This window comes from Phyllobates terribilis, unplaced genomic scaffold (genome assembly GCF_046119375.1).
Source record: "Phyllobates terribilis strain yellow unplaced genomic scaffold, ASM4611937v1 Scaffold_8__6_contigs__length_399053987, whole genome shotgun sequence".
In the NCBI taxonomy this organism is placed as follows: Eukaryota; Metazoa; Chordata; class Amphibia; order Anura; family Dendrobatidae; genus Phyllobates; species Phyllobates terribilis.
In genome coordinates, this window is record NW_027362768.1 from 244,160,993 (window position 1) to 244,187,671 (window position 26,679).

Here is a 26,679-nt window from a genome sequence, read left to right on the forward strand (position 1 = left end):
ATAGATGGCTACGTGTGCTCAATATTAAGTCATACAATTAATGTAAGGCTATGTGCCCACGATGCAGAAATGCTCCGGATTTTTTTGAGCATTTCTGCATCTCCATGGCAGAAAAAACGCATGCGGATTTTACATGTGTTTTTTCTGCCAGGGACAAGCGGAAGTGAAGCGTTCTTCACATGCATTTCCGCATGCGGGTTGTCAAGCGCTTTCCAAGCGATTTTAGCATCACTTGGAAAGTGCTTGACAACTTGGTCACACTATATAAATCCATGCAACCAGCATGGATTTATATAGTATGACCGTAAAAGAATGGTAAAAAAAAAAAAATAAATATATACTTACCTTCTGATGGCCTGCCGACGTCAGCAGTCGCGTGACCCATCACATGACTAAATGATGTCACCCCAGGTCCTTTAGTCTACCGCGAGCTGCCGGGGCAAGCCAGGACGCATCAGATAAAGAAACCGGGGGCCATCAGAAGGTAAGTATAATATTTATTTTTTATTTTATTCTTTTTTTTACAGGTACTATGGTACCCCAGTCTGGAGGAGAGTCTCCTCTTCTCCAGACCCGGGTACCATCCGCACATTGAACCGCATGATATCCGCATGTGCACATGTAGTGATGCGGATATTATGCGTTCCAATGTAAGTCAATGGCGGCGAAAACGCCGTGCTTCCGCAAAACAATTGGTAGTGCTGCGGATTTTTCCGCAATGATAATCTGCAGCGGAAATTTCCGCAGCATGTGCACAGCATATGCGGATTATCATTGGGGAACATGGCAGACCTTCTACCAAGCGGTTTTTAAGCGTTTCTGCAGCGGAATTACCGCTGCGGAAACGCTTAAAAAACGCATAGTGGGCACACAGCCTAAAAAAATTATTATAATTAATATATTAATATTGTGCCAAATTAATTTCACGTGAACTATCACATGATCTATTACATGGGATCATGTGACAATGCGATACATCAGGTGTGTGTGTGTGTGTGTGGGAGGGGCCCGCGCCTTCTAAACTGCCGGGGGCACTTGTACTCTTAATCCACCCCTGCTGACAGGTAGGACATGACCGGCAGTAGTTCACAATCACCCAGTGACATCCAGGCCAGTAGAACCTCTGTAGGACCCGCTCCCGAGTCTTATCTATCCCTAGATGCCCACCCAAGATGTGAGAATGGGCCAGACCTAACACTCTACGCCTATAGGGTCCCGGTACTATCAACTGCTCTGTTAACTCCCCTTTTGGATTAGTGACCCTATAAAAAAGCTCCCCATTAAGTGCAAAATATGGGAACCTGGTGTCAGCCCCCGGCTTTTGAGCAACCCCATTGATCACAGACACATTGTCAAATGGATACTTCAAAGTGAGATCCTGCATCTCTGCAATACCAAAGTTCCCCCAAGACACCCCCTACTCTGGGACCTCGTCTTCCCGGGGTCACCACCTCGTCTTTGTCCCACACAAGGACACACAGTGGAAAGTCATCTGCCTCTGAATGCGGCGGTGATGCATCATGGTGTGACCGGCTCCAGGTTGAGACACTTGGCACCCCCGCTTTCCGCCACAAGTCCCAAAACAGACTGAAGTCCCTCCCTATTATCACCGGGTGGAGCAGATCCCTAACCACCCCCACCTCATGGGACTCGGCTCCACAGTCAGTGTGTATTGTCACTCTGGCAATAGGGTAATCCTTTGCGTCCCCGTGTATGCACCGCACACCCACATTTTTCCCGGGGAACAACTGATGTGGGAGCATAGCCCTGATGAGAGTCACCAAGCTACCTGAGTCCAGAGTCCTTCCACCAGTACCCCATTAACATTCACCGGACATGACTGTGGCCCCTCACCGGGCTGATAGTCCACACTGCAGGCGGGGTAGGCATAGTAGGAGCAGCGACGTCCCAGGCTACAGTCCATCTGTTCAGAGGACAGCGGGCAATTACATGGCCTGGGCCATGACAGCACCAACAAATAATCTCACTCGATGGGACCTAGGGCACCATCTCCCCCGCCCCTTTGGACCTTGGACACGCCACCCCCTTTTGGGCCTCCGCCCCCCGACTGGGACACCCAAAATGGAGTGGGCTGTTTTCCCACGGAACCCTCGACCCCCTGGTACCTCTCAACCAGTCCTAACAGTTCATCAGCATTCCGGGGATCACCCTGGGCAACCCAAGTCTGCACCGACCTCGGTAACGAGTGCACAAAATGATCCATTACTACTCGCTCTATGATCTGCGCTGGGGTAGACGATTCTGGCTGTAACCATTTTTGTACCAGGTTCAACAGGTCAAACATTTGGGAGCACGGTGGTTTCTCGCAGTGATACGCCCAGTGGTGGACGCGCTGTGCCCTGACAGTCAATGTTACCCCCAAGCATGCCAAAATTTCAGCCTTTAATTTGGCACACTCCTTGGCGTCCTGTAAGGCCAAGTCATAATACGCTTTCTGGGGTTCCCCGTCAGGTATGGCGCCAACACCTCTGCCCATTGCTCTGGCTGTGGACTCTCGGCGACCCTCTTGAATATCATCAAAAAAGCTTCCGCATCATCACCCGGAGTTATTTTCTCCAGTCTTTCGGACAGCAAAGTCGTCCACTGACCTTATCACTGGAGCTGTTGTCAAGCCACGGATCGCCTCTGCGAGCATGTCGATCTGCTGCTGCTGTTGTCGGCAATGGTCCTGTTGGGCCGGCTGCTGGAGCTGGAGCTGCTGCATCAGCAATTTGGTGCTCTCCTGTTGCGCCATCTGCTGTTGCTGTAACTTCTGCTCGTGTTGTGCTTGCTGCTGCTGATGCTGCCATTGCTGCGCCTGCAACAGATGTTTAAGCATGTGACTCGCCCCCTGGGCCGTGGGGCACTCGGAGCTGGGCAACAGGGCAATGATGGGGGTAGTAGTGGCAACCCGGTCCGTGGCTCAGGGTGGTCAGACCAGTGGCAGTCTTCTATATGTTTAGCAATGTCCGACTACGCCACCCGTGGATTGCGGTCAGTGCTAACCGCCGCTGCAGTGCAGACCGCTGGGGCAGATGTAAATGTGCAGCACTGAATAGTACAACTCCCCACGGGAGGAGTATGGCCCCAGGGCAGTTTATAGATGGATGATGGAGGGGATGATTCCAACCGCAATAGTCAGGAAACGGAGGCCTCTTAAACAGTTCAGGGTCTTTATTAGAACAGGTGAGACGACCCAAAAACAGTCCCGGCTAGGAGGGGACCTGGATGTCTGAGAACAAGTGGGAAGCTGGCCCTGGTCAGGGTGAGGGTGTAGGCCTACCGAGCTCTCTGCGCTCTTTCTGGCTATTTCCCTCCTCGTGGTGTAATAGCCCACGGTCCTGAGATCGCCGTGTCTTCTCGCCCGTATGGCTTGCAACTTGGGTCCCTTTCTACTCCCGGCCTGGTACGGCTTTGCTGGTCCCTTCTGCTGTGGCGGAACCTCCGGGCTTCTTAGGCCAAGGAACATACAATCCCCTGTGGACTGGTTATTTGCTGTAGGACTTGGAATCCTCACAGCCTCAGACACCAAAGTCTGGTAGATTAGTTTCTCTATCTGCCAGGACAGGCTCCCCTCGCCTTCCGTCCCTGGCTCGTGGGGCTCCTCTGCTGCCACACGATCTCCTCAGCTACAGCTGAACTGGCTCTCCCTTCTCTGGGACACCTCTCAATCCAGAGACTGGTCGTACAGAACTCTCTAACCCTGCTCCCAGTTCCAGCTTTTATAGGGGCAGCCTGCTCCCCCTACTGGCCTGGGACAGGAGGTGCTGCATGCTAATTGTCCCTGACTAGAGAACCTCCCCCTTGCTCTCAGACGCAGCTTTATTTTACATTTGTGGCATCCAGGCCAGGGTGACACATTCCCCCCTAGTAAAATTTAGTACTCCGGGACTAAACAAGAAGCACAAATACAGGTTATAAACAACAACATAACATATGTACAAGTGCGATTTGTCCTTAAGGCCACGGCGCTTCCGTGACCGGGTGTCCATTTCACCCAACAAGGCAAAGTCTTTGAGCGATGTGGGGACCTGTCAAAAGCAAACCCCAAACGTTGGCCCTGGGCGTGGCTGCAAGGCGGAACTACCTACTTTGGACCACACGGGGCCACGCCAGACAGGTTTTTCTTCTGTGGCCGTCTTCGCAAGAGGGGCACCAAGTGCAACTATCTACACCGCAGTTCTGGTCATTCAGCGTCCATGACCTATCAGTCCATTGAACTAGAAAAACTGGAGAAAACACTATCAGTTATCAGGTAACAAACATAACACATTAAATATATACATTGTACATTTAAATCTTGTACTCATATCCTCCAGCGAGCTGGTGTTTGACCCCTAGTGCTCCGGGTTGACCTCCTTAACCCACTGTCTGGTGGTGGTCTACCCTGGCTTTCCCCACTATCATTAAGGGTACAGCTACAAGCTGGGCGTGCAGGCAGGGCAGGCAGCTGTCTGCTGGTCCTTTGGCTTACCGCAGGCATGGCAGGCTCACTATCAGCAGAGGGTTGACTCTCCTGTGCTGCTGGTTCAGGCTCTTCTGCCTCTGGAACTGCTTGTTCTTCTTCGCTTTCCTCTTCTGGTGTAGGTGGTTGCTGAGCCGGTTGCAGGAAATGCAGGACGGGTACCACTATGGCATCGTTTATCCGAGTCCAGGTCCGGGGGAACTCTCCGAGAACGGTGCTGATCATTTCTTCCTTGTCCTCTGTGGGTTCAAGGTCACTTTGATCCTCTTCTGCACTCCGTAGTTGCTCGGGGCACCTTTTAGGTGGTCTCTGGAGACGGTACTAGTGGTCTCTCCTCCATCCTTAGTGATCACGCACACCTTCGGGTTGTCGTGATCAGACTGCAGTACTGTGTAGGGTTCCCTTTCCCACTGGTTGTCCAGCTTGTGTAGCCTTCTCTTTCGCTTCAGGACCTGATCACCAGGTTCTAGGGGACCAGCAGGGGCGTGTTGGTTGAAGAGTCTTTCTTGCCTTTCTCTCACCTGGGCCAGGCTCTTCTCCACACTCTCCTGTACCTTCTTGTACTGCAGTCGCCTTTCCGTATCCCAGTTCGCATCTGGGGAGGTGTCCTCGGGCGTTAGGACTCCCATCTCCAGGTCTATGGGCAGCTGACCTGGTCTGGCTGGCATCAGGTAAGCCGGGGTGCAGTTTGTAGCATTCACCGGGATATGGTTGTATAAGTCTATCAGGTCCGGCAGTTTTTCTGGCCACAGGCTGCGTTCCTCCAGGGGCAACGTCTTCAAGAGATCAGTGACTATATTGTTCATTTTTTCACACATCCCGTTGGTTTGTGGGTGGTAAGGCGTTGTCCGAATCTTCTTACAGCCATCGAGGTTGCAGAACTCTTGGAAGATTTCAGCCTCGAACACTGGACCCTGGTCTGTCAGGACCTGTTCCGGATACCCGTGTGGACGGCAGAAGTATTGCTGGAAGGCTCTCGCCGCCGTTTGGGCTGTCAAGTCTTTTACCGGGACCACCACTAGAAAACGGGAATAGTGGTCCACGATTGTCAGGGCATAAATGTATCCTGACCAGCTTGGGGCCAATTTGATGTGGTCCAGAGCTACCAGCTCAAGAGGCTGCTGGGTGACGATGGGCCTCAAGGGTGTCTTCTGGCTGGTGCGGTCTTTTCTTCTTAAATTACAAGGGCCACAGTCCCTGCACCACTTCTCTACAGCCCCTCTCATGCCGATCCAGAAGAACCGTCCTCTTAGCAGGAACTCCAGTTTCTTCCAGCCGAAGTGCCCGCTCTGTCATGGTAAGCCTCCAGGACCATAGCTGCATCTCGCCTTGGGACCACGACTTGCCAGGTCAGCTCGTGCGTCCGGTGGTTGACAAGTCTTCTGCACAGCTTACCTTCAGAGAGGAACAGCCTGCTCTTCTCTTTCCATAGTTGCTTGGCTTCCTCTGGAACATCCGGATCTAGACGGGCGTCTTCTCGGGTCAGCAGGTCTTTCACCATGCGGATTGCAGGGTCACTATCTTGGGTCTCGGCCCAGCTGTGGTGAGGTAGGGGATTGATCATGATGGTTGTTAAGTCTTCTTCCTTCACGCGGTGGGAGTATTGGGTGGCTCCATACCGGTGAAACGCAGGGAGTTCTACCTCCTCCAGCTCTTCTGGGTCTTCGCCTCCGTCGGGTAAGTGAGGCATTCTTGATAGAGCGTCAGCGTTGGCATTGGTTCTGCCTGCCCGGTACTTGATCGTGAAGTCATAATTCGAGAGTCGCGCCATCCACCGCTGCTCTAGGGCACCTAGTCTTGCATTGTCCAGGTGTGTCAACGGGTTGTTGTCCGTGTACACGGTGAACTTTGCAGAGGCCAGGTAATGCTTAAACCGTTCTGTGACGGCCCACACCACTGCCAAGAATTCTAGCTTAAAGGAGCTGTAATTCTCCGGGTTTCTCTCAGTGCGCCTCAGCTTCCGGCTGGCATACGCGATCACCCTTTCTCTGCCCTGTTGGTTTTGTGACAGTACGGCTCCCAGCCCTACATTACTGGCGTCTGTGTGGAGGATAAAAGGCTGGCCATAATCGGGGTAGGCCAGGATCTCATCCCCCGTGAGGGCCATCTTCAACTGGCGGAAGGACTCCTCCTCCGGCTTGTCCCACTTGAAGGGTGGCTTTTGGCTTCTGGACTTAGACTGTCCTATCAGGAGGGCCTGCATAGGGGCTGCCATCTTAGTGAACCCGGGGATGAACCTTCGGTAGAAGCCTACCAACCCGAGGAATTGCCTCACTTCTTTGATGTTAGAGGGGCTTGGCCAGCTCTTGATGGCTGTCACTTTGTCGGGGTCGGGGGCTACTCCCTCAGCACTCACCACAGGTGACACTTTGAGGGTTTCACCTTCAGGCCATAGCCTGCCAGGGCTTCGAACACCTCGGCCAAGTCTTTTAGATGGTCCTCGTAGGTCTTCGAATAGACGATCACGTCATCCAGGTAAAGGAGGACTGTCTCGAAGTTTCGGTACCCTAGACAGCATTCCATCAGCCTCTGGAAGGTCCCTGGTGCGCTTCAGAGCCCGAAGGGCATACGGTTGAACTCGCTCAGTCCCATCGGGGTGGTGAAGGCGGTCTTCTCCTTGTCAGCCTCTGCCACAGGAACCTGCCAGTACCCGCTAGTAAGGTCCGAAGTAGAGAAGAAGTTAGCTGATTTTAGGGCTGCTAAAGACTCCTCTATCCTAGGTAATGGGTACGCGTCTTTATGGGTGATACGGTTCATTTGTCTATAGTCCACGCACATTCTCATGGTACCGTCTTTCTTTTTTACCAGAACCAAGGGGGCTGCCCAGGGGCTACAGCTATCTCTAATGACCCCAGCTTCTTTCATTTCTCTTAGCATGCCCTTCACGTTCTGATAATGTGCATGGGGTACAGGTCTGTGCCTCTCTTATTGGTGGGTGGCTCCCCGTGGGGATGTGGTGTTCCACTCCCTTTACTCGGCCGAAGTCTAGCGGGTGTTTACTAAAAATTCTCTCGTACTCCTGAACCACCCGGTAGACTCCTTGTTTTTGGTGCAGGGGGGTGGAGTCAGGACCCACATGGAGTTTCTGGCACCAGTCCTCCTTTTGTTTCTGGGAGCCATTACCCTCTGCCTGAGGAGATGGAGGCAAAGGCTCCATGGCCCTGATAGCTTTGTGTTCGACAGCAAACAGTTTGGAAAGTGTAGCATACCTAGGTAAGTGTACCTCCCTCTCCCCAACGTTGAGAATGCGGACGGGCACCCTCCCATGATGGACATCAACCACCCCCCGGGCTGTCAAAATGGTGGGCCTGCTGTCTGAGTACACGGGTTCTACCATGGCTTGGTAGTCTCTACCTCTCAACCCGATTGCAGTCCGATGCCAGATCATCATTTCACTTTTGGGAGGCATGGAAATGGGGAACGGATCACTCAGTCTTACGCTACCGATCTCACCACCAGACAGTTCTACCTGCTGCCGTCTCATCAGGGCTTTTATCTCTTTGTTGAGGACTCTCTGTTGGCTGGAACTAGCATTCACCGCCACCTGTTGTAGAATTACAATTACCTCTGAAAGACAATTTTCAATCACGTTAGTACCCACAGTTATTTTAGGGTGACTTTCACGACGGTCAATATCCACAATAATCACTCCCTGTGCTGGCAGTTCAACTTTACCAATCTTAATGGTCATCTCCTTGAACTCCATCTGCGGCACGGGCAAGCCATTACTGGCGATGATGCTCAAGTCACTGTCTGGATACCGTGTTATATCAGCATCAGTCCAATACTGCTTAAAAAGTACATAAGGCGCTCATGGGGATACCGTCCAGCACCACGGGTAAAACCGGGCGCCCCCCAACGTACTTATCACGCCAATTATAAGGGCCTGGTGATCTTATGCCTGGGGGATGGCCCTCTGCCCCAGGTTGGACCCGTTTAAATTACAGTACCTGGAAATGTGTCCGGGCTGATTGCATCGACGGCAAATGGACTGTCCATCCTCCGCGTAGCGGTCTGTGGGCCTCACTCGGAACGACGGGGTCCTCCTCTGTCGACGCCACGGGACATCCTCCGGACTTGAGGCCAACTCGATGGGTCTTGACGGGTCCACTTGCAACGCCTGGACCGTCCTGGTCAACGCCGCGACGCTCCTGGTCAGCTCCTGGACTTGGTGGTGCAGATCTTTCGATGGGGCTTGGTTCAGGGCCTATGCATCAGCCCCCACAGAGTCCATAGAGGAGGGCGCCGCCTCCTGGTGGTAGGTGAGAGCAGGGCGCCAGGGGTTTATAGCGCCACTTGTTGCGGGTTCACGGAGCACCCTTATGGTCCTGTCCTTGAATTGGGCAAAGGTCAGATCAGGGTTCTGAAAGAACATGAGGCGCAGCTGGGTCCTGTGGGCGCTAGACAGCAGACCTTCTATGAACTGTTCTGTTAATAGCCTATCTGTATCCTGCACGCTGCTAGGATCTAAAACCTTTACAAGGTCGGCCCCAAAAAACGACGACGCAGAGGAGGCAGGAAACATAAAAAGCATGAAGAAACCGCCTTACAAGCAACGATACAGGATGGGACATTAAATTGTGAAATCTGGAATTTGTCCAGTTATATTTTGACGCAGAATCAAATGTCTATTCTCTCCAAGGGCCTAAGTTTTTCACCCTCTCGAAAATTTGATATTTTTAAAACAATATTAGATGTCAATAAGTTTGCACGTAATCTTACGGTTAAAAGTCATTTTCTTTCTGTATCTGCAGAAATTGAACATGAATCTGACACTCCCCCCTTGACTGGAGATTGTCAGGATTCATCTTCATTTCTACCTAACTATTGTGGTCCTAATATCGATTGTGATTCTCTTAATGAGTGTAATAATGTTCTACCTTTCAAAGATTTACAACATTTTTCCATTCTTAGAGATTTGGAGAGTGAGTCTATTCTTCCTGACAAGTCTTTGAATTCCACCTTTCCTCTAAAAAATCCTTTCTTTTATCCTGTTCAACCTAGACCCCAGGTGTTAGATTTATTTCAAGACTTAATTGAAAGAGATCTGGCCAAACTGGACCTAACACCTAATATACATAAATCGAATATTACATTTGAGGAAAGTGTGGCTCTCCAAGAACTAGAAGGGAACAATGACCTTTTAGTACGACAAGCAGATAAAGGCGGCAACATAGTTATTATGAATGCTGGTCTTTACAAAAAAATTAATATTGAGATGTTGAACAATCATGACATTTATACAAAAGTAGCACACAATCCTACATCTCAGGTACAAAGGGAGCTGTTGTCTCTTTTGAATGAAGGTTTACATATGGGTGCCATTACTAAAAAAATATTTGAATATTTATACATAGATCATCCGGTAGTACCCATTTTTCATTCACTACCGAAGGTGCATAAAAATATTTTTCCACCTCCTCTTCATCCGATCATTACAGGGATAGGGTCTCTGAGTGAAAAACTTGGAGCATGGGTAGATCACTATCTCCAACCACTTATCCCCAGTATTCCCGGCTATATAAAAGATACTAACACTGTAGTCAATACGTTTGATAGGTACACCTGGCTTCCACCATTCAATTGGCTATCCTGTGATGTTGTGGGCTTGTACCCTGCTATACCACATAGCACAGCGTTGCGCTGTCTCAAATTCTTTCTGCACAAGTATAGCAAATATACTACATGCATCCAAGATTTTTTATTACTTTCTACTGAATTTCTATTAAAAAACAACTTTTTTTCATTTGACAGAGATTTTTATTTTCAAAAACAGGGAGTCAGTATGGGGGGCAAATTTTCCCCCTCTCTGGCAAACATTGTTATGTCAGTGTGGGAAGAAAAATATATTTTTTCAGATAATAATCCTTTCTTAAAGGATATAGAATGGTATGCTAGATATATAGATGACTTACTTTTTATTTGGAAGGGTCCTGTTTCAAAAGTTTCAACATTTGTGGATTATCTAAATAATAATGATTATAATCTGAAATTTACCTTTTGCCTTCAAAAACACACTATTAATTTTTTTAGATATTACTTTAACTGGTGATGAATATACGGGGAGAATCACAATTCTTCCCTTTAGAAAGCCCACAGAAGGGAATACTATTTTACAAGTTTCTTCCTGTCATCCCTAAGCATATAATAAAAAACATTCCTGTGGGAGAATTTATTAGGATGAAGAGACACTCCTCCAATCAGGAGATTTATACCACTGCGGTCCAATCTACTAAAAAACGACTTTCACACAGAGGTTATTCTAATAAATTCCTATGTAGGGCAGACAATATTGTAGCACAAATTAATAGATCAGATCTTATAAAAAAACCTACGAGGAAAACAAGCGCAAGAAATCAGGTTCAGAAAAATAAAATCGTATTTAGCACCCAATATAGTCCACAGTACCAGGACATCATTAATATTGTGAATAAATATCTACCTATTTTGAATCAAGACCAGACACTTTTTAAACAATTGTCTCCCATAAAAAAGTTATTTAAACTAATCCCTATCTGGTATAAACAATAATTTAGTAGAAACTAAACAATTGATTTCCCAAAAAAGAAAGGAAAGGAAAAAAAAGGGAAAAAAACTTTTTTTTTTTTTTTCTCACACAGGATATTTCTCTTATATTCTCTCTCTATTTGTTTGTTTCCTGATCTATATATACACTTTTCTTAGATTTGTTTTTTGCTGTGATGGTATAATATTGTTGTTTTTAACATGTATTCTGTTATATGAGCATGTCACTTTTAAATTTACTCCTATTTACTAATTAGTTATTTACCACCTGTGCCTAGGTGGAGCTACCTTTGTATGTTCAGTTATATAAACTACTATGCTTCACAGTGAATTTATCCCATGATTAAGGCTAACACCTAGCTGAAACGCGTTGGGACTACCATGCTCTGTGGATTTGTACTCCGTGTATTGTCCTTGTGACATGGCTGCTTTTATATGTTTCCAATAAAAGCTATATTTTAATGAAGATCCGCTGGATACCTGGTGCTCTCTCTTTTTCCTTGCTCTTTTTCCCACATTCTCCACCACTTGTGGTATAGTGACAAGCTCGGCTGAATGCAGAGGTAAAACACGGGCTACTGTTTCTTTAAATTTTCGGGTTAGTTTATTTAGCAGTCATAAACTACCCTGGAGTCCAAAAAGAAAACACAGCCCATTCGGCTAAAGAGACAAAACAAAATACAAAACTTGCAGCACAGTCTGTATCTCGGCCAAGGTCTGGCCACACACAGTTAGCCACACACAGATTCAGCACAACACATGCTAGCTCCTTTCTGGAGAAAAGTTTCCCCAGGTACTGAACACACCTGAGTATCAGGGCAGGCTATTAAAAGCCCAGACACTCCCCCAATTGGGAGGGATGGTGGATAACGTCCCGCTCTGCGCTTACGTTATCCACTAAAACATTCCTTTGTAAATGTGGTTCTATTAACTCTCTCTGCACCAACTTGTGCAGGAGAACTTGCATGTTTTCACATCACTGAGATTAAGAGTCTCAGCTACACATACCACCCTTCTGACACACTACCAGTTACCTTGTCACAATATACATATATATATATATACATATATATACACAAGTATTATTGTTCCTTAGGCGCTGTGCACAAGAAGCGTTTTTGATGCGTTTTCACGGAGATTTTCCCGCTTATTAATAGGTCTGCCAGCTATAGCAATGGTAATCCTGATGTGCTGTGCATATGATGCGGAAATTTCCGCTCAGGATTACCATTGCGGAAAAAAACGCAGCATGGCCATTGTTCGGGCGTTTCCGTCGCAAATTCATGCCCATTGACTTGCATTGAACCGCAGCAAACCCGCAGGTATAATATCTATACCTGCAGATTTGCTGCGTTTCAATTAAAGCCAATGGGCACGAATTCGCATTGGAAATGCGCTGCGGTGGTACCCGGGTCGGTAGAGGAGGATAACTATTCCTCTCATCTAACCGCCGCTCCCGCTGATAACAGCGAGAGTAGCGTGGCTGGGAGGAGCAGTAGTCTGCTCTGCCCAGCCCGCAGTGAAAAAAAGAAAAAAAAAGTTAAAAAAAACAAACCTCATACTCACCTGTCCGGCACCCCCTGGTGTCCTCCTGGTCCCCGGCGGCAATGCGCTGCTCCCGGCGCCCAGCGGCACAGTGCGGGAGCGCGCTCGCTCCCAGCAGTGTACTGAGCTGCCAGGACCTGCGGTGACGTGAGCGATCAGCTGATCGCTCACGTGACCTCACCATGTGATCTTCAGCTGATGAACCCCAGTGACCTCCTGCAGCAATGTATACTGATAGGAGTGAATTTTCACCCCTGTCAGTATACACTGCTGTCTTCTACAGCAGTGACATTATTATTATTATTATTATTATCAGTGATTGCTGATGTCACTGCTGTAAAAGTGACACGGATCGATCGTCGTGGGACACTCGTTGGCGGTGATTGTGGACTACGTCATGAAGGCGGACAGATGAGGGGTATGGTTGTTTGTTTTTTACTTTTTTTTCAGAAGATCGAGGTATTCGGTCGGCTGAGAGGGTAATTAAAAATGTTGTAGAACCGTGTGTTTTTTATTTAATTAAAATACTTTATTCTGGCCGTGTCTTTTATTGAAAAAGCAGCGACCATTTTACTTTGCGGTAAGTAATGGGGGCATCTTATAGACGCCCTCCATTACTAACCTGGGCTTCTCGTCAGCCGCCAATACAGGGCAGTGTGAAGAGTGGAGGCTAAGCCTCAGATTTGGCGCATCTTATGGTTGCACTATATCTGGGACTGCTGAGGGGTGATATTAATAGCCACGGAGGGGACTAGTATCCATGGCCTGTTCCCTGGCTATTAATATCAGCCTGTAGCTGTCTGTTTAGCCTTTGCTGGTTAGATTTTATAGGGGGAACCCACGTTAATTTTTTTCTGGGGTCCCCCTATAATCTAGCCAGCAAAGGGTAAAGAAATAGCTGTGGGCTGATATTAATAGCCAGGAAACATTTTTGGCTAATGGCCCCTTCCCCAGCTACTAATATCAGCCCCCCAGTGGTCGGCTTTCCCTCTGCTGGTTATAAAAATGATGTGGGAGCCCACGCCATTTTGTTTTTAAATTTAAGGTTCTGTGCCCAATATCCGGACGTAGCAGCGCTTTGGACACATAATTTTTGCTGCGTCCAAAATTTTGCATTCTATTGAACGCAGGTAAATCCACATGTCTTTACTGAACCATGCGTATTTACCACATTCTAGTGGTCAAATTTCTGTTGCGGAGACTAGCAACTTCGCAAAAGAATTTGACATGCTGCAGTCCTGAAAGACACGCCACTTGTCAGTGTCCATGGGTGATTTGCAGCCTCTGATGCACGCATAGTGGACATGGGATTTCTAGAGATCCCATCCACTATGCTGTAACATCTAGATGCTGTGGGTTTGACTCTGTATAAACACGCAGCGTCAAACCTGCAGCGGCTCCTGGCCATGGCCACGTACCCAAACTCACCTGCAGCATGTCAATTTCTGTAGTGGACATGCTAGTCTCCACTGCAGATTTTGACTGATTGAAGTGTCATTATATGTGGTGGATTCACAATTACCGACAACAAAAGTGCGGCATTAGAACACCGCGTTGTGGACACAGCAAAAAAAATACGCTGCATCCAAATCGCTGCTGAGTGCTGATCGGGGGACGTAGCGGCTAGCAAACCAGCTGTGAGCTGCTATTAATGGCCAGGGACCATGTTTCAAATGGCACCTTCCAGGCTAAAAATAGCAGCTCACAGCAGCCACATAAATTACATGAATAGAAATGCTAATGAAGATTGGGTGAATGGGACTAGGTGATACCTAGCTCTTTTGATTGGTGATGACATGGTGTCAATCAGACCCTTTCATCACTAAACCTAATTAAAGTAAACAGTTAAATAAACACACAGACACAGAGTAAACACTTTATTTGAAATACAACAGATCCATTTTTTAATCATTTAAATTATATACTCACCCCAGTTCTGACTGTAATCCAAGGTTTAAAGCAATGTCTCACCAAATAACTTATTTAGCTCGAAAAAGCATTCATTGATGTATAAAATGCTTAAAAAAACTCTTGTAAAAAAAAACGCATCAAAAAACGCGCAAAAAAGCATCAAAAGCACATCAAAATCGCGGAAAAACTGTTTTTTTTCCACAGCGTTTTTCCTGCTAAGGAGATTCAGAAACTCTCCAGAAATTTCTGCTTCAAATCCTGATCGTGTGCACATAGCCTTAGTGTCTCCCACTCACCAGTGAAGCAGACAGCGGCTCCTGCTAAACTCACAGTCAGCATCCACATCAAGGTGCTGTACAGAAATGTACAATGTGATGTGGGCAGTGGGAAACAAAGAGCGTCTCCTGCTACAGAAACTACTGAAACAGCGATGTAGGGCTGGTAACTATTTTGTTTTGTACACAACAAATCAGCACTATAGCTGTTTAGTCTAAGGGCTGGGGACTCCTTTTGAAGAAGTGAATTATTCAGATTAGACTGATGGAGTGATATATTTGCTTAACAAACTTTTCTCCTAAGAGCATGTGGGGCTTCTTGCCACCTGCTTTTCTGTGAGGAAATTAGGCGAGGTTACACAGACAGAAAGAAAGAAGCCTTATGGTACTTGTGGTCATATTGTGACTACATCTGTCACAGCCTGCTTTGTACTGGGTATTTTGTGTATTCAAAATAGCTGATGCCTTTGCATTACAAGTATTATTCCTAGTTCCGCTAAGTAATTTTTGTGAGCATGGATATTTATATGTACTGATTACAGTCGTTGTCCTGGGACAAGAATTCTGTCTTTAAAGAGAACCTGTCAGCACAATTTAAAAAACGTAAAGTAAAGACATGGCCATAAATGCACTGTTATACTGGTTTAGTTGATACCTTTAAGAAGAAATCCACTCTATGGTTCTTGTTTCATCAGCAATTGAAGATTTCTTCTAATGATATTTCAGTTCAGAGGGGCTGGACTGTGGGTACGGTCTTCTCCTCCTGCTCCGGCCCCTCCACCTGCCTCTAGTTTTTCAATGCCTCCTGTTTGAAAGTTCTTGACACCGCTGTCATTGGCGTGGGCAGTGCAATGCATGTGCAGTTTGATTTCACGGCCAGTCTTCTGGTGTTTAATAAAATGGTGCAGAAGGCGGCGCATGCGTAGATGAAGTCGTCATTGAGCCGAGATCTTAATCTGCGCATGCTTTGTCTCTGGCATCATAGAGATGTTTGATTGGCTCCACATATATTCTGCAGAAAGGCAACGACCCCAAGTAGACAGCCATTGTAATTAATAACTATCTTTAGCGTAAAGAAGGTGCCATGTAAGTGATAATATGGCCCCCAAAGAGCCTCAAATTAAACATCATTGTGTCTGTTTGAGATTACATAAAGATACCCAGGCAGCCAGTGTTTGCAATATTGTTACAATACAGCAGAGCTGTGAGAAGTACAGCAACTGTGTTTGTAAGGAGACAAAGTTCAGTTCTACTGTTCTGTGTTAGTTACATGATTCACACTGGTAACCACCTGTTTTTATTAAAAATAAGCACTATAGGCAGAATGCTTTAACGAATCCCTGTGATTCTGAGATTGTTTTTTCATGATAGATAGTACTTTATGTTAGTGGTAAATTTAGGGTGATAATTTAAACACGTATCTGCATCATGGTCTACACCTGCCTAACACATTTGCACAGTACTGTTTTTAATAAATTAATTAAATAATGTATTTACTTATTTTCATAAAATTCTTTTTCAGTTAAAGAATGAGCTTCAACATTTGATCAGTAAAAAGAACAGAGTGGAAGAGGAGCTGTGTGTTTGCAAATGTGAGCTTGAAGGTGCCCTGAAATTTTCAACACCTGATATAAGGTATCCCCAAAACATATTACATGATGTATGTTATACCACCTTTTGTTCATTTTTTTTTACGGTTTTATGTGACTTTCCTATTCCCAGAGCTTATTTTAAAACAGATCAGGTGACCTGATTCAAAATAAGTGTCTAAAACACATAATAAATGTAGTACAAGGCATCACAATCTAAGCTAGAAATGTGACACATTAATCAAAGTGTGAGCAGGGGCGTACATAGAAATCATGGGGTCCCATAACAAAAGTTCTAAGTGGGCCCCCCTTCCAAAAAAAAAAAAATAATAATCGTCGGGGTCACAGAAGAGCAGATCTCAGAACTTTACAGCTTTTACAAGGGTCTAAGGGGTAACATTTCTCCTTGTGGAGAGTGACACACCGACTCTGGCATGCCAAGGTAAGGAGGCTTACTCGCTGTGCAGTGCTCCTCTGGGAAATCTAATATGCAAATTGCCTCTTCAGAGAGAAAGAAGACTTGAACTCTATAGTGCCACATATTGGTAGCAGCAATCCTACTTGTCACAATCAACCCTTTAATGAGTCTTGCAATATGGCTTAGAATCAGAATCTCAATTTGCAGACACTGTGTTTCGGGCTATTGGCCCTCATCAGTGCAAAGTATGAGAACTGATTTGGCTAGGTGAGAGGCTCTGGACTGAGGTCTAAGGGGTAACGTTTCTCCTTGTGTAGAGTGACACATCAACACATCAACTCTTTCTCTCTGAAGAGGCAATTTGCTTATAAGATTTCCCAGAGGAGCATTGCACAGTGAATAAACCTCCTTACCTTGGCATTCCAGAGCCGGTGTGTCACTCTCCACAAAGAGAAATGTTACCCCTTATGAATATAGAAACCGGCACTCATTCAATAGTATGAAATATGATTTTTAATCAAGCAATTAAAGTTCCATTAGAAATTCATGATATGCAATCCACAACATGTGACGTTTCGGTCGTTCAGCCACTACCTTCATCAGACAGATTGCTATAGAAGTAGGACACCAGGAAAGACAGTGCAGTGTAGAAAAGGCATATATGCCACGTGGAAATGCGCATTTCCACGTGGCATATATGCCTTTTCTACACTGCACTGTCTTTCCTGGCGTCCTACTTCTATAGCAATCTACCAAGCAATGTGAACTGAGGTCTAAGATGGCAGACATGCAAGAAATAGGGGCATGTTCACACTAACAAAAAGAAGCAAAACCTACAAAAGACAAAAATATATCTCATACCCTACCATCATTATATATAAATGTAAAGCAAAGTTGCATAATAAATATAGGGTACTTAGTGAACTATTTTTGATCAAAAAAAGTATACAAGCCGTCCCACCAGCGGCAAGGTGACCCTAAATTGGGACGGTACCTATACATAATATTTATTATGCAACTTTTCTATAGCAATCTGTCTGATGAAGATCGTGGCTGAACGACCGAAACGTCACATGTTGTGGATTGCATATCATGAATTTCTAATGGAACTTTAATTGCTTGATAAAAAATCATATTTCATACTATTGAATAAGTGCCGGATTCTATAGTCATAATATTAAGGAGTGGTTTCCTTTCCGTGCACCATAATCTATCCGGAGTGACGTATATCTGAACTTAAATGTTACCCCTTAGACCTCAGTCCAGAGCCTCTCATGCAGCCAAATCAATTCTCATACTTTGCACTGATGAGGGCCAATAGCCCGAAACACCGTATCTACAACTTGAGATTCTGATTTGGCTATTATCCTAAGTCATATTGCAAGACTCGTTAAAGGGTTTATTGTGACTTGTAGAATTGCTGCTTCCAATAGGTGGCGCTATAGAGTTCAAGTCCTCTTTCTCTCTGAAGAGGCAGCCTTTACATAATAATTTTCCTCCCGCTGAAGTCCTAGATTCCTCTTTCATTACCCCCATAAGGTGTGATGCCAACCAAAGTGCCCGCAAGCACAGTATGATACCACCATGGTGAAGGCCTCCACATGCACAGTATAATGACCCTACTGTACCTCACCTCAACTCCCAAGGCAAAGTATGGTGACCCCAAAACAGCATGATCCCCCATCTGTGACCCCCACAAAGCTCTCCATGCAATATAATGGCCCCACACTTTATAGTAGCCCGCACTAGCCCTCCAGACAGTATGAGGACCCCACACAAACTTTCACACTGTATAATTGCTTGCATAAAGTATAATGCACCCCCCATGGTCCTGTATACAGTATAATGCCCCCCATGGTCCTGCCTACAGTATAATGCTTCCCCCATGGACCTGTATACAGTATAATGCACTCCCCATGGTCCTGCATACAGTATAGTGCTTCTCACATGGTCCTGTATACAGTACAATGCTCCCCCCAATGGTCCTGTATACAGTATAATGCCCCCCATGGCCCTGAATACAGTATACTGGTTCTCCCATGGTCCTGTATACAGTATAATGCTCCCCCATGGTCCTGTATACAGTATAATGCACACCCCATAGTCAAGTATACAGTATAATGCACCCCCATGGTCCTGCATACAGTATAATGCACCCCCGTGGTCCTGTATATAGTATAATGCTTTCTCTGTAGTCCTGTATACAGTATAATGCACCCCCATGGTCCTGTATACAGTATAATGCACACTCCATGGTCCTGTATACAGTATAGTGCTCCCCCATGGTCCTGTATACAGTATAATGCTGCCCCCATGGTCCTGTATACAGTATAATGCTTCCCCCATGGTCCTGTATACAGTATAATGCCCCCCATGGTCCTGCCTACAGTATAATGCTTCCCCCATGGTCCTGTATACAGTATAATGCACTCCCCATGGTCCTGCATACAGTATAATGCTTCTCCCATGGTCCTGTATACAGTACAATGCTCCCCCCAATGGTCCTGTATACAGTATAATGCCCCCCATTGCCCTGAATACAGTATATTGGTTCTCCCATGGTCCTGTATACAGTATAATGCTCCCCCATGGTCCTGTATACAGTATAATGCACACCCCATGGTCCTGCATACAGTATAATGCTCCCCCATGGTCCTGCATACAGTATAATGCTTCCCCCATGGTCCTGTATATAGTATAATGCTTTCTCCATAGTCCTGTATACAGTATAATGCACCACCATGGTCCTGTATACAGTATAATGCACACTCCATGGTCCTGTATACAGTATAGTGCTCCCCCATGGTCCTGTATACAATATAATGCTTCCCCCATGGTCCTGTATACAGTATAATGCTTCCTCCATGGTCCTGTATACAGTATAATGCACACCCATCCTCTATTATGGCCACCAGTCAATGATTTAAATAAATAAATACAATACCCACCTCTCCTGGTTCCACCCAATGCTTCGGTCTGCTGAGCCTGTGGTGAGAAGCGCCGCACATCTCAGAGCAGCGGGCGCACGATAATCACACCATCGCGCCCGCTGCTCTGACACGTCAGACGCAGAGGAAAGATGATGGGGGTGGAGGCATCTGCTGACGCTCCTTCCTCCATCATAATCGCCTGCACTGACTGTCGGAGCTCCCCTCCAGCGGTGATTGTGAGCAATGATAATGGAAAAGGAAGCGTCAGCTTCCACTACCATAATTCTGTGCACACACTAGACTGGCAGTGCAGGTGCTGATCGACGGAGGAGGGGCCCGGTGTGAGTGTTGACACCGAGCCCCCCCATGCTCACGGGCCCCATAGCAGTAGCGTGGCCTGCCGCCATTAGCGGTACGCCATTAAATGTGAGTGTTCAGACCATTGGAAATAGGGATTTCTTATTATAAGAGTACATACAGTATATCTGCTGTTTCATGGTTCCAATTCTGCTTTTGCCTTAAAACCCCATCAATCCAGCACTGATTGGCTGCAGGGATCGCATGACATAACAACGTCACACGATCCCCAGGAGAGTCAATGCCAACACCTTCAATTCCAGTTGGTTATGCAGTCCACATGAAAGAAACCTATGACAACATGAAACAGCTGTTGAGATGCCTGAACTATGACCAACATTTGTGGCTCTTCTGTGGTGACCTAAAGGTGGTTGCCCTCTTACTTCGTCTCTAGGGTGGATACACAAAGTATTGCCGCTTTCTGTGTGAGTGGGACAGTTGTGCAAGAGAATATCACTACAATAAAAGAGACTGGCTTCTTCGACATTCACTTTAGCCAGGGAGTAAAAAATGTCCTTCATCCAGCACTTGTTCACCCAAATTAGATTTTGTTACCACCATTGCATATCAAGTTGGACCTAATGAAGAACTTTGTAAAGGCAATTGATAAAAATGCAAAAGCATTCAAGTAACTAATTGATAATTTTCCAAGGTTGAGTGAAGCAAAGATAAAGGAAGTCTTTATTGGACCTCAGATTCATAAGCTTCTTCACGATGAGGAGTTTCTACATTTGTTGCAGGGCAAGAAAAAGGCTGCATGGGTACCATTCACATTAGTGCTAACTAGTTCTTGGGGAAACTCAAAAGCAGATAACTATGAAGAGTTGGTTGAAAATCTCCTCAAAACATATCAGGAACTTGGCTGTAACATGTCTTTAAAGATTCATCTAGATTTTTTTCCACCAAACTACTGAGTAGTGAGCGCTGAGCACGGTGAGAGATTTCAACAAGATATTGCGGCTATGGAGAAAAGATATCAAGAAAAATGGAATCCATCAATGCTTGCAGATTACTGTTGGACAGTTGTAAGATGATCTGATGCAGGAGTACAAAAGACAAGCAAAAATTAGTTGTCAGTGAATGAGGACCAAATTTTGTAGTGCAATTTCTGTAACTGGTTATGCACTAACTAGATGGTGGCCCGATTCTAACGCATCGGGTATTCTAGAATATGTATGTGGCCGACCGGGCGCGACTAATCAGCGAAGCAGTATTTAAATGGGTTGTGCACTACTTTAAATTAACCCCCCAATGTATCCCCCCAGGGCCCCTAATGAATTTTGGAGGACCGGGGAGCGAGACCGCCAGTCGGGGTACTTCTGCTGCGAGCAGCTGGGAGATGACCGGCTAGCACAGGGTGAGCGGGTGAGCATGTGAGGGAGATGACCGGCTAGCACAGGGTGAGCGGGTGAGCGTCTGTGGGTGAGCGTGTTAGGATGAGCATTTGAGGGTGAGCGAGTGATGGTGTGCGTGTGAGCGTGTGGAGGTGTGCATGTGAGCGTGTGAGGGTGACCGTGTGAGGGTGACCGTGTGAGGGTGAGCATGTGAGGGTGTGCGTGTGAGGGTGTGCGTGTGAAGGTGAGCGTGTGAGGGTGTGAGGGTGAGCGTCTGAGGGTGAGCGTGTGAAGGTGTGAGTGTAAGTGTGTGCAGGTGTGCGTGTGAGGGTGAGCGTGGGAGCATGTGAGGGTGAGCGGGTGAGAGTGTGAGTGTGTGAGGGTGAGCGGGTGAGGGTGAGCGTGTGGTCGTCAGCGGGTGAGGGTGAGGGTGAGCGTGTGAGGTGAGATTGTGAGGGTGAGTGTGTGAGGGTGAGCGTATGAGGGTGAGCGTGAGAGGGTGAGTGTGTGGGGGTGAGCGTGTGAGGGTGAGCGTGTGAGAGTGTGAGCGTCTGTGGGTGTGCGTGTGAGCGTGTGAGGGTGAACTGGTGAGGGTGAGCAGGAGAGTGTGAGGGTGCGAATGAGCGGGAGAGTGTGAGGGTGCGAATGAGCGGGAGAGTGTGAGGGTGAGAGTGTGAGGGTGAGAGGGTGAGCGTGAGAGGGTGTGCGTGTGAGGGTGTGCGTGTGAAGGTGAGCATGTGAGGGTGAGCGTGTGACGGTGAGCGTGTGATCGTGATCGTGTGAGGGTGAGCATGTGAAAGTGAGGGTGTGCGTGTGAGGGTGTGCGTGTGAGCGTGTGAGGGTGAGCGTGTGAGGGTGAGCATGTGAGGGTAAGCGTGTGAGGGTGAGCGTGTGAGGGTGAGCGTGTGAGGGTGAGCAGGTAAGGGTGTGAGACTGTGAGCGTCTGTGGGTGTGCGTGTGAGTGGGTGACGGTGAGCGTGAGCATGTGAGGGTGAGCGTGAGCATGTGAGGGTGATCGTGTGCATGTGAGGGTGTGAGGGTGAGCATGTGAGAGTGAGCGGGTGAGGGTGAGCGTGTGAGAGTGAGGGTGAGCGTGTGAGGGTGAGCGTGTGCGTGTGAGGGTGTGCGTGTGAGGGTGTGCGTGTGAGGGTGTGCGTGTGAGGGTGTGCGTGTGAAGGTGAGCGTGTGAGGGTGTGCGTGTGAGGGTGAGCGTCTGAGGGTGAGCGTGTGAAGGTGTGAGTGTAAGTGTGTGCAGGTGTGAGGGTGAGGGTGAGCGGGTGAGAGTGTGAGTGTGTGAGGGTGAGCGGGTGAGGGTGAGCGTGTGGTCGTCAGCGTGTGAGGGTGAGCGTGTGAGGTGAGATTGTGAGGGTGAGCGTGTGAGGATGAGGGTGAGCGTGAGAGGGTGAGTGTGTGGGGGTGAGCGTGTGAGGGTGTGAGGGTGAGCGTGTGAGAGTGTGAGCGTCTGTGGGTGTGCGTGTGAGCGGGTGAGGGTGAGCGTGTGAGGGTGAGCGTGTGAGAGTGAGCGTGTAAGGGTGAGAGCGTCTGAGGGTGTGCGTGTGAGGGAGTGAGGGTGAGCGTGTGAGGTTGTGAGCGTCTGAGGGTGTGCGTGTGAGCGGGTGAGGGTGAGCTGGTGAGGGTGAGCGAGAGAGCGTGAGAGGGTGAGCGTGAGAGGGTGAGCGTGAGAGGGTGAGCGTGAGAGCGTGAGAGGGTGAGCGTGAGAAGGTGAGCGTGTGAGGGTGAGAGGGTGAGGGTGAGCGTGTGAGGGTGATCGTGTGAGAGTGAGGGTGAGCGTGTGCGTGTGAGGGTGTGCGTGTGAGGATGTGCGTGTGAGGATGTGCGTGTGAGGGTGAGCGTGTGAGGGTGAGCGTGTGAGGGTGTGCGGGTGAGGGTGAGCGTGTGAGGGTGAGCGTGTGAGGGTGTGCATGTGAGGGTGTGCGTGTGAGAGTGAGCGTGTGAGGATGAGCGTGTGAGGGTGAGCGTGTGAGGGTGAGAGGGTAAGGGTGAGCGGGTGAGGGTGAGCGTGTGAAGGTGAGCGTCTGAGGGTGAGCGTGTGAGGGTGAGCGTGTGAGGGTGAGCGTGTGAGGATGAGCGTGTGAGGGTGAGAGGGTGGGAGGGTGAGCGTGTGAGGGTGAGAGGGTGAGGGTGAGAGGGTGAGGGTGAGCGTGTGAAGGTGAGCGGGTGAGGGTGAGCGTGTGAGCGTGTGAGGGTGAGCGTGTGAGGGTGAGCGTGTGAGGGTGAGTGTGAGCATGAGCGGGTGAGCGTGTGAGGGTGAGCCTGCTAGGGTGTGCGTGTGAGGGTGTGCGTATGAGGGTGTGCATGTGAAGGTGAGCGTGTGAGGGTGAGCGTAGGAGCGTTTGAGGGTGAGCGTGGGAGCATGTGAGGGTGAGCTTCTGAGGGTGAGCGTCTGAAGGTAAGCGTCTGAGGGTGAGGGTGAGCGTGTGAGGGTGAGCATGTGAAGGTGAGTGGGTGAGGGTGTGAGGGTGAGCGTGTGAGGGTGAGTGTGAGCATGAGCGTGTGAGGGTGAGCGTGTGAGGGTGAGCCTGCTAGGGTGTGCGTGTGAGGGTGTGCGTGTGAGGGTGAGCGTGTGAGGGTGAGCATAGGAGCGTTTGAGGGTGAGCGTGGGAGCATGTGAGGGTGAGCTTCTGAGGGTGAGCGTCTGAGGGTGAGCGTCTGAAGGTAAGCATCTGAGGGTGAGGGTGTGCGTGTGAGGGTGTGCGTGTGAGGGTGAGCTTGTGAGGGTGAGCGTGTGAGGGTGAGTATAGGAGCGTGTGAGGGTGAGCTTCTGAGGGTGAGCTTCTGAGGGTGAGCGTCTGTGGGTGAGCGTCTGAGGGTGAGCGTCTGAGGGTGTGTGGTTGAGGGTGTGTGTGTGAGGGTGAGGGTGAGCGTGTGAAGGTGTGAGCGTGTGGGCACATGAGGGCGAGCGTGTGAGGGCGAGCGTGTGAGGGCGAGCGTGTGAGGGTGAGCGTGTGAGCGTGTGAGGGCGAGCGTGTGAGCGTGTGAGGGTGAGCGTGTGAGGGTGAGCGTGTGAGGGTGAGAGTAGGAGCGTGTGAGGGTGAGCGTGGGAGTATGTGAGGGTGAGCGTCTGAGGGTGAGCGTCTGAGGGTGAGCGTCTCAGGGTGAGCGTCTGAGGGTGAGCATCTGAGCGTCTGAGGGTGAGCGTCTGAGGGTGAGGGTGTGTGGTGGAGGGTGTGCATGTGAGGGTGAGCGTGTGAGAGTAAGCGTGTGAGGGTGTGAGCGAGTGAGGGTGAGCATGTGAGGGTGTGAGGGTGAGCGTGGGAGTGTGTGAGGGTGAGCGTGGGAGTGTGTGAGGGTGAGCGTGGGAGCGTCTGAGGGTGAGCGTCTGAGGGTGAGCGTGTGAGGGTGTGCGTGTGAGGATGAGCTTGTGAGGGTGTGAGGGTGACCGTGAGAGGATGACCGTGTGAGGGTGAGCGTGTGAGGGTGAGCGTGTGAGGGTGAGCGTGTGAGGATGAGCGTGTGAGGGTGAGCGTAGGAGCGTGTGAGGGTGAGCGTGGGAGTATGTGAGGGTGAGCGTGTGAGGGTGAGCGTGTGAGGGTGAGCGTTTGAGGGTGAGCGTGTGTGGTTGAGGGTGTGTGGTTGAGGGTGTGTGGTTGAGGGTGTGCGTGTGAGGGTGAGCGTGTGAGAGTAAGCGTGTGAGGGTGTGAGGGTGAGCGTGTGAGGGTGAGCGTGTGCAGGTGTGCGGGTGAGCGTGGGAGCGTGAGCGTGGGAGCGTCTGAGGGTGAGGGTGTGCGTGTGAGGGTGTGAGGGTGTGCGTGTGAGGGTGAGCGTGTGAGGGTGAGCATAGGAGCGTGTGAGGGTGAGCGTGGGAGCATGTGAGGGTGAGTGTCTGAGGGTGAACGCCTGAGCGTCTGAGGGTGAGGGTGAGCGTGTGAGGGTGAGCGTGTGAGGGTGAGCGTGTGAGGGTGAGCGTAGGAGCGTGTGACGGTGAGCGTGGGAGCATGTGAGGGTGAGCGTCTGAGGGTGAGCGTCTGAGGGTGAGCCTCTGAGGGTGAGGGTGTGCAGTTGAGGGTGAGGGTGTGCAGTTGAGGGTGTGCGTGTGAAGGTGTGAGCATGTGAGCGCGTGAGGGTGAGCGCGTGAGGGTGAGCATGTGAGGATGTGAGGGTGAGCGTAAGAGGATGAGCATGTGAGGGTGAGCGTGTGACGGTGAGTGTGGGAGCATGTGAGGGTGAGCGTGTGAGGGTGAGCGCGTCTGAGGGTGAGGGTGAGCGTGTGAGGGTGAGCGTGTGAGGGTGAGCGTGTGAGGGTGTGAGCGTGTGAGGGTGAGCGTGTGCAGGTGTGAGGGTGAGCGTGGGAGCGTGTGAGGGTGAGCGTGGGAGCGTGTGAGGGTGAGCGTGTGCGGGTGAGCGTGTGAGGGTGAGCGTGGGAGCGTGTGAGCGTGGGAGCGTCTGAGGGTGAGCGTCTGAGGGTGAGCGTGTGCGGGTGAGCGTGTGCGGGTGAGCGTGTGAGGGTGAGCGTGGGAGCGTGTGAGGGTGGGAACGTCTGAGGGTGAGCGTCTGAGGGTGAGCGTCTGAGCGTGTGAGGGTGAGCATGTGAGGGTGAGCGGGTGAGGGTGAGCGTGTGAGGGTGAGCGGGTGAGGGTGTGAGGGTCAGCGTGCGAGGGTGAGCGGGTGAGGGTGTGCGTGTGAGGGTGAGCGTGTGGAGGTGTGCGTGTGCGGGTGTGAGGGTGAGCGTGTGCGGGTGTGAGGGTGAGCGTGTGCGGGTGTGCGTGTGAGGGTGAGCATGTGAGGGTGAGCGTGGGAGCGTGTGAGGGTGAGCGTGGGAGCGTGTGAGGGTGAGTGTGGGAGCGTGTGAGGGTGAGCATGTGAGGGTGAGGGTGTGAGCTTGTGAGGGTGAGCGGGTGAGGGTGAGCGTGTGAGGGTTCGCGGGTGAGGGTCAGCGTGTGAGGGTGAGCGTGTGGAGGTGTGAGGGTGAGCGTGTGCGGGTGTGAGGGTGTGAGGGTGTGCGGGTGTGAGGGTGTGCGTGTGAGGGTGTGCGTGTGAGGGTGTGCGTGTGAGGGTGAGCGTGTGACGGTGAGCGTGTGAGGGTCATCTCCCGGCTGCATCGCCGCTGACCTCCGTGCGGCAGATGAGCCGCTAACGGCCGCCATCTTGTTCTGAAATCCCGCGTCGCTGATTGGCCGCGGCTGGACCAATCAGCGACGCGGGATTTCCTGGACAGAAGGACAGACAGACGGGATAAGACAATTATATATATTAGATATGTAGAAAAATGTTATTTCTTTTTGTGCAGAACTGATCCAAATAGCATTACAAATAGTTACAACAATAACCTGTGCGCATATAAAAACAAATCATGGACGCATTTATATTTT

General features: G+C 49.3%; 1 protein-coding gene across 5 annotated transcripts in view; it reads left to right on the top strand.

Moving 5' to 3' along the window:
- PDE4DIP (phosphodiesterase 4D interacting protein) overlaps positions 1–26,679 on the top strand; it is a 738,656-nt gene that overhangs the window by 439,766 nt on the left and 272,211 nt on the right. For all 5 annotated transcript variants that reach the window (XM_073644096.1, XM_073644094.1, XM_073644092.1 and 2 more), the window contains one exon: positions 16,244–16,356. In XM_073644096.1, the coding sequence (XP_073500197.1) occupies positions 16,244–16,356 (113 nt within the window). The remainder of the gene's footprint in view (positions 1–16,243; positions 16,357–26,679) is intronic.